The sequence below is a fragment of the Populus alba genome, chromosome 14 (assembly GCF_005239225.2).
Source record: "Populus alba chromosome 14, ASM523922v2, whole genome shotgun sequence".
In the NCBI taxonomy this organism is placed as follows: domain Eukaryota; kingdom Viridiplantae; phylum Streptophyta; class Magnoliopsida; order Malpighiales; family Salicaceae; genus Populus; species Populus alba.
The window spans coordinates 8,392,346-8,400,401 of NC_133297.1; the positions used below are offsets into that span (position 1 = coordinate 8,392,346).

General features: G+C 32.0%; 1 protein-coding gene across 2 annotated transcripts; it reads right to left on the minus strand.

Moving 5' to 3' along the window:
• Positions 1–2,267: 2,267 nt before the first annotated feature.
• Positions 2,268–6,763, minus strand: LOC118041164 (uncharacterized calcium-binding protein At1g02270). Of its 2 annotated transcripts, none has more exons than XM_035048344.2 (11): positions 6,535–6,763; positions 6,226–6,444; positions 5,999–6,103; positions 5,755–5,860; positions 4,963–5,183; positions 4,769–4,845; positions 4,554–4,668; positions 4,310–4,435; positions 3,205–3,315; positions 3,019–3,087; positions 2,268–2,782 (listed from the first exon to the last, which is right to left on the minus strand). In XM_035048344.2, the coding sequence occupies exons 1-11, from the start codon at positions 6,535–6,537 to the stop codon at positions 2,537–2,539; spliced, it is 1,398 nt and encodes a 465-aa protein (XP_034904235.1). In that variant the 5' UTR covers positions 6,538–6,763; the 3' UTR covers positions 2,268–2,536. The 2 variants fall into 2 exon arrangements, with proteins under 2 accessions (XP_034904235.1, XP_034904234.1); XM_035048343.2 differs by having other exon boundaries at positions 3,019–3,126.
• Positions 6,764–8,056: the final 1,293 nt, after the last annotated feature.

Genomic DNA, 8,056 nt, shown 5'->3' on the forward strand with positions numbered 1-8,056 from the left:
AGTTCCCCTTTTTCCTGTTTTCCTTCTTCTTATCAAGAAAACCAGGGAATGTCCGGTCAAACACCGGGTCGAGCTCACATCCTTCAATCTTTGGATTTTCTCCTGGCCTGATTTGCGGGACAACAAAGCACATCTTTTCTCGTGTTACTACATCTAATACTAGTAGTGTAATTGAATAGTATTGTGGCTAGGGTTTCAAAGAGAGGGAGAGTTTTGTTAAGTGAAATTTAAACTACTCCTCTTCTCATGTCTAAAATATATTGCCATATAAACAAACAAAAAAAAACCTTAGGTTCCATGTGAAACAAGATTATATATTTTAATCTACTTCCATCTTTTAAATTTTCTACTTGATTCTTAAGTGGAAATAACATTTGTTTTTAATATTTATTGGTACATGAAAGCCTCTTTCCATTTTATTAAACACACTTCAAATTTTAAAATCATAATCATAATTTTAAATAAAATGTTGAATAGTTATATGTTCTTTTATGTTAAGAAAGTCATCAAAGCTATAAAACATGAATCAATTAAATATTTTATTTAGATAACTCACTAGATAGGTGACCAGTGCTCCATCACAACCCGGGTTGATTTTTTCATTACTTAAAAAAGTGATGTTCAAGCACTCATAGAGTGTTTTAAAGCAAACAAAATCTTGTAACTTAAATTATAAACCCTACTAGATCTAATAAGATATTTTAACTTATATGATAAAAAAAAATGCAACAAATCTAAGGAGAAAGTGTGATAATGATGACATGTAAGAAAAAAACACTTGCCAAAAAGGAAAAAAAATATAAAACTAGATTCTAAGATAACTCAATATTAAAAAAAAAATTAAGCTTCATAATTTATTTTTTAAAGTAAACAAGCATTATAATAAAGAATATAAAATAAAAGTATAAAGAAATTAAATTAACTAAGAAAAATATTTATTTTTCTAAAAAAAAACTCATGCATCAATCTCTCTATATTGAAAGAAACCTAAACTTGAGTTTAGTTTTCAGTTACAAACTATCCTCCATTAATAATATCTTTTTATGCATGAGTCACTTTATTCTGGGTCTTTAACATATTTGTGTGAATCACCTCGTTATGACATTTAATACAATATTTTTGTACATATCATCCTATCATGGATCTTTAATACATTAAACATGTTGCCCATCAAAGATCCCACCAAGATTTTGAATGACAACAGTAAAATAACCATCAAGGATTGATGAGCTTCAAAAAAATAAGGATAAAGAGTTTGTTACAAGTCAAAAACCTTAAAAGACTAAGAACACCATAAATATGGAAATACTCTCAAAATAATTAATTTTACTCCTCTATGTCTTCAATTGTCAAAATTATCAAAAGACTATTACAATTCTTTATATAGAAAAAAAACAAAAAAAAAACTCTAAACTCTAATGATATTGAATAAAAAACATAAACTAGGAAAAAAAAATCTATTCAAATAGAAAAAAACTAGAAAAACATATAATAAAGAATATAAAGAAATAAAATTAACTAGGGAAAATATCTATTTTCCTTAAAAAAATAGATTTCAAGGGTAATTTAAGCGTTTTAATTTTTAAATTAAAATAAAATTTCAAAAAAAACTTTTAGAAGCAAGTTAAATGAATTTTGCTTTTAAAAACTATTTAATAGCTTTACTATGCAATAAAAATATGAAATGACCGAGATGTTTCTTGTAAATGATAAATTAATCTATTGAAAAAAATTTGGATTACCGTTCAAGCCAAATTATTTAATTTGATTTAAAAAAAATAAGATATTCATTTTACTATACGAATACATGAAAACACGTTGAAATTTGAATGCACGTACACATATAACATATTCCTTGTTTTAATTTTGATTTTAATTGTTAAGGAATTATCCGTCAAACACACGGGATCTGGCAGCAGAACAGTCTCCTTGGCCGTGAAAGCAGTAGGTCCCAGCCTTATCTTAAATCAAAGCCATCCTCAATCCCCAGCCAAGTCAGGAACAAGGGGACCAGTCTGAGGAAATGAGTTGCATCTGGACGCCATTGGAGAGCAGATAGAATCTGACTGGATATACAATCATCTCATGGGAGGAGACGAGACAAAAAGAAATCTGACAAATTCTTTATCTGGCAAAAAAACCATGATACTCGTGAGTCACGATTACCGACACTACCGGAGATACAATTATCAGAAAGCGGAAGAAATAGTTTCAATGGTAATCGTTCAGGAGAGAACAACCGAAGTGTATCTTGGAAGACATAACACTCGAGAAAATTAAATAATATTGTAGTAAAATTGATGGAGTTTTGCACTTATGAATTCATAAATTTATACATTTTGAATTATTCTGATTTTGCATTTCACATTACAATCCAAGACATCTGGGATACGGTAGTTCTCTCTTTGCCTGAAAAACTTGGCTGAGGCTAGACCAGAGCTAGTTACCCCCAGAGATATGTATAGCTGTAGACAGTTGTTTCTGATATAAAAACTTCACTTTCTTATCTACCCCATAGTTTTTTAGCCAGTTTCATCTACAAACGTGTCACACGCTGAGAACACTGCATTCTAACCGGAGAAAACACAACGGTGAGTCGAGCATGATCAGAGAGAGAATAATTTTCTGGCCACATGCCTTTCTCGGCTTCACGGGGGAATAGAACTGCATTCTTGACATTGAAACCAATGGCTTCTTCCACTATGTCATGTTCAGAGTCCCCAGTCCTCTCACTGCAATTCTCCTCTCTTAGCTCTGCGCATTCTGAATTCCAAATCCTTCGCTGCAATTATTAAGCATTTTAGTGAGCAACATATAATGAATGGTGTGGTAGATTAATCTAACACGGATATATAGAGAATTGGAACAGAATTCTAAATATTCTGAAAGATCCATACGCATGCCCAGATTTGTAAATTTAACACACAGCAATGTACCAGCTATCATGCGAAATATTAGGGAGACCAATTGAACTGCTGAAATTTAGGACAATATCCATGGATCAGGGATGTACTGCACCTTAAATTCTTCATACTCGACAACTCCATTTCCATTAATGTCAGCTTGCATCCATAAATCTTCCGTCTCCTGGGAAGTGAGTCCATAAGGAAGACCAATTAAATTTACCTGTATAGATTAGACTATGGTAAGGTCATCTTTCCACTTAAAATTGCATGTTTGTCGTCAAGCTGCTTGTGGAAGTACCTGGCGGAGTGCTTCACAGAAAGCTGAATATGTTATAAAATTCCCATGGTCGCCAGCCTTTAAAAACGCAAATGCATTATTTTCAAGCAACGAGGCTTTTTGGAGCTGACACTGAACCAAGAAAAAATATAGCAATCAGATGTTGAAAGAAGTATGGTTAAGTGAATTTCTAAATCAAAACATATTGATGTTATTGGGGAACTTCACCAGAGCTAGAAAAGAGCTAGCTCTAAACTTTATGCCCCTTGATTTGTACAAATAAGGACGGTAAAATGTGATTCAGTTGAACTTCAAATCTATAGCACATGCACAGCACTTTGCACTGATGCAATGCTGACGCATTTGACATACAGGCCTCTTTAACATACTCGTCAAAAAGCTGGCTGACATAAGCTGTGAACTGAACAGCATAACCAAAGCACAAGCCATAAATATCTCACAAAGCAATCTACTTCAAGGAACTTGGAAACTAATTTAATGATAACCGGTTCTTGATTAGAATGTATGTGAGGTTTAATACATCTTATATTTCAGAATAGCAGGTACAGACTGCTACAAGCAGCATTAGCTGTAAATATCAAGATTGCTTAGGCATAAATTCCTAGGGTCCATGGTTGGATTGCAAGACTAGCAGACAGTAAACAACATTGTCTTTCTTTGCAGAAAGAAGCTTCCACCACATAATTATTTAAGAGGAGAAAAATACAATAAAGAATTCTTAATCCTTCTCTAATGCATACAATTTGTGTCTGCTATCTCCTCAAGTAGAAAAATTGAACAAGTTTTCTGAGACAAGTACAAATTTTAGAAAGATATGAACTAAAGTTGATGAATGGTCTTGACTCTTGTTGGTAGAGTATATTTCTATTTCTTTTTCTAACAATATTATTCCATGTTTTATCTTCTTCTCTAGCACAAAATACCAGACTGGCAGGGCAAGGAAGTACCACGATCACCTGACATGCTGGGAACTAATCGATAGTAAAACAGAACTGAAGAGTAAGATATTAAGAACATTCCAGAAATGATTGAACTCGCCTTTATTATTCCGAACACTGCTTCAGCCCAACTTTATTAAGAACATTCCAGAAACGATTGAACTCACCTTTATTATTCCAAACACTGCTTCAGCCCAACTCTTCTTCAATGGTTTCCTCGATTTATTAGGATTACACAGCAATATGAAATCAACACCACAGATGTTACCCCTATGATTTCGGTGGCTCACCCACTACGTGATGAAGAAGGAGTCATGGGAAAAAAAAAACATTTGAGGTAAGCAGTGTAATTAAACATTGTTGTTAGCTAGTGATGCAGAGGCATTCGGATTGCAACTTAAGGAAACTTACCCTGTGGGCATCTGCATCACTGTCGGTATATTGATGGGCAATGTCATATGAAGATACAAACCCTTGAGACCTCAGGAATTTGTAAACATGTCCACGCTTGCTTCCATTCCAATCACTGGATAAAGCATGAAACAAATGAAAAGAAAATGAGGATATCTTTATTCAGAGGTTATGTGAGAATCATTTGCTTCGCAGAAGCAAGACAAGAAGCTCACCCACAGAGCAGGATTGGCGTATGGTTAAGTTTCTTTTCTCTCTGATATTGTTCGACAAATTGGAGTATTTTGTAAACCTAGGAAAAAAACCAATGAGAAACCTCAAGGTAAAAATTGGCATTAACATAGCTAAGAACTAGAATTGGAAATTCAGAATGAAGTAAAAGATTATGAATAAAGAGAGATTTATATACCTGATGCAGTCTAACTACAGATAGACAGGAATCATGAGGAAATAACAAGTGAGTGTTAACAATAAGAAATTCTTGCTGAGCATTGCCTTTCCGGTTTTGTGAAGAGGGAAAGGCCAGCTGAACATGCAGTAGCTGAGCAACACGGTCTCCACAGTCATTGAAGAGCAACTCTCGATAATTTAGAATTGTAAAGTCGTCCTTACGCACAGCAGTAAGCAGGCCTGCAGAGAGAATAAAATCCCAATCCAATTAGCATGAACTTATACAAGCTAGATTGGATGGTGATAACAGAAGGGACACAAGTAGCTAATTTTTTAACTTGGAGGTCAGTAAAATCATATAGAAAAAGGCAAGCATACTCAAGGAGAGCAATAGCATACAAATTGCAGTTTACATGTGACTACCAAATAAGCAAAAAGAAAATATTATTTTGATTTACGGCAAAGACCGAGAAAGATTGTTTTTCCACCTCATGGCCTGCCAAAATAAACTGAACGTCTTTTCATAAATTTTTTTTGCAGAATTTCCAACAAACTTTTTGTTCTTTGTAAGAAAAGATAAAAACTTGATTGCAAAGTCAGCTATCAACCAATATACGCCATGCCTAATTTTAATTTTATTATGTTTGTACGAGATTGAAAAATAGTCAGAATCAGCCAACTTAAGCTGATGACCAAAGATGTCTCCTGAAAAGTATAAGAACATAAAAAAAAGTAGCTTGCTTTAAAGATCCACACTAATCCAGAGAAGAAATTCAAACAAACGAAGGAGCTTAAACAGAACATTGATTACCATCTCCACGGTTATTGGTTCGTGCAAGCTGGAAAGTTACATAGCCAGCATCACCAAGTCTCTGCTGGTACATATGCACAAGTTCTTCATTTCCAACCCAGAATTCCTGCAAATAAAAACCCAAAATTTCACACACAAAAGAAGCCACTTGGCATAATTTCAAATACAATAAACAGCCCTTTTTATTTTTCCACACAATTAGATCCACGGTAACAGAGAAATTGAAAGGAAATTAAGCACCCACCTGGAGACATATAATTGAAGATCTCTCGAGAAGCAACCAATTCAAAATCTTCTGGTTTCTAGAGAGCCAGACTGCTCTGAAATTGCTTTCACGAAGACTTTGATTCTATTTCACGACAATATAAAAGCACACAGATAAAATTCTCAAAATTTTCGAAGAAAATAACAAGAAGAAGAATTAACACCATTGTCTGGTTCTACAGAAGGGACAAGAACAGGAATTAGTACCTTTTGATCAAGTCGCTTGTAGATAGGAGCCAAGATGTTAAAGGTAGTGCAAGAAACACAAGGCTCATAAGTCGTTGCTGTAGTCGTTGAGGACACATAGCCACAACCACTGCTGGTTCTTGAAATCGTTCCATTTTCACTTAAAAGATTAGACTCGTTAACAACTGAGTTTAACTGACCCCCAATATTTGAATTCGCACTGGAGCCCACGACCGCAACCTGTACCAATCATTCAATCAAACCCCACACTAGAAAAACAAAAACACAATAACAGAACACTGGAAAAACTGAAACAAATAAGAATGTTACCATTTTTTCAGAGTTCTAGCCACTGCAGAAAATAATTGTTGTCTTTGGTTATTGTAGAAGGTTAAGGGGAAAAAGTGAAAAGTGAAAAGAAAAGATAAAGAAGAGAAGATATGGCGAATGAGGATTCTGGAAAACTGTTGTGATTTGTCAAAACTTTTGGATCGAGATTATGATTGTTTCTTCTTTGGTATGGTTCACTCTCGTGACGATGCTTTTAGCTTTTATAGAGAATCACAGTCCTGTTCTGATGTTTACTTCAAATTTACATATATATTTTTTATTTTAAATTAATATTTTTAAATTATTTTAAAATATTAATTTTAAAAAATAAAAAAATATATTATTTTAATACATTTTTAAATAAAAAATATTTTAAAAAACAATCACAACAACACTTTTAAATACATTTATATATATCTTAGTACCTTTTTTTTTCTGTGGGCTCCAACTGTAAGTCTAAAATCATTCTTTTACCCCTAAGTCCCTAACTGCTCAATCTTAACAGTCACTTCTTATCTACTTTTGCCGGCCGCAATCTTAGCAACCGTTTTTTTTTTTTAATTGTGATTAGAAAGACAAGGATACTTTTTATTCCCCAAATTATGTTTAAACACCATTTGGGTTGGACAACTTTTCAAATATTCAATGATTAATCTAGTGCATGTCTTGTTTTGTGTTTAAAATCATATTCTGGTAGGTTTTAAAAGCATATTCAGTATAAAAATAACATTTAATTAATATATTTTTTAATATTTTTGTATGATTTTAAAATGCTAATATAAAAAATTAAAAAAAATATATTTTAATATATTTTTAAGTGAAATTTTTTTTTTTAAAATACTTTGTACTATAATACCAAATGCATATTTAATAAATTTACTTTGAAAATAAAAATATAAAGATGAAATAACAGTATTTTGCTTTGTTGTCTCAGAAGGTAGGAAATATCATATCCAGCACATATCAATTTCTTAAACCATTCACATATTGGATGATTTTTTATATTTCATAAATATATTTAAAATTCAAATCAATTATTCATGATTAAACAAGAGTAAATTTTATTAGATAAAATATTATGATAAAATATAATATTTTCATTTATTAAAAATATAAAAGCAATTAATGCTACCCAAAAAATGATAACTTGAGAGGCTGTCACTTAAAATGAAATAGAAAATGATATATGTAATAAGAATATTTATACTAAATATAAAAATATTCTTTTATTCTTTTTTTTTTTTTTACTTGAATCTATTCCTCTTCATTACATAAACACTGATAATTATTCTCTAATTATTATAAAATTTATGGTGCCCGATTTTTTATTTGTCTATGATGCATTATTAAACATGTTTTAATAAAAGAAATATTTAACAGAATTATTGGACCCGCTAACATCTATTGAGATTTACTAAACACATGTTTGCCCTCGCTAAAATCTTATGACAATTGATTTAGTGTGAACCACTGAATATGGCAAGTATAGTTTAAAAATAATATGAATGACTATAAAAATATA

What these genes read in the sequence shown, in the direction of transcription:
- LOC118041164 (XM_035048343.2), bottom strand. An exon ending in AACCAATAACCGTGGAGATG is followed by an intron (nt 5,184 to 5,754) that starts GTAATCAATGTT and finishes TTCTCTCTGCAG; the next exon opens with GCCTGCTTACTGCTGTGCGT. An exon ending in ACGCCAATCCTGCTCTGTGG is followed by an intron (nt 4,669 to 4,768) that starts GTGAGCTTCTTG and finishes TGCTTTATCCAG; the next exon opens with TGATTGGAATGGAAGCAAGC.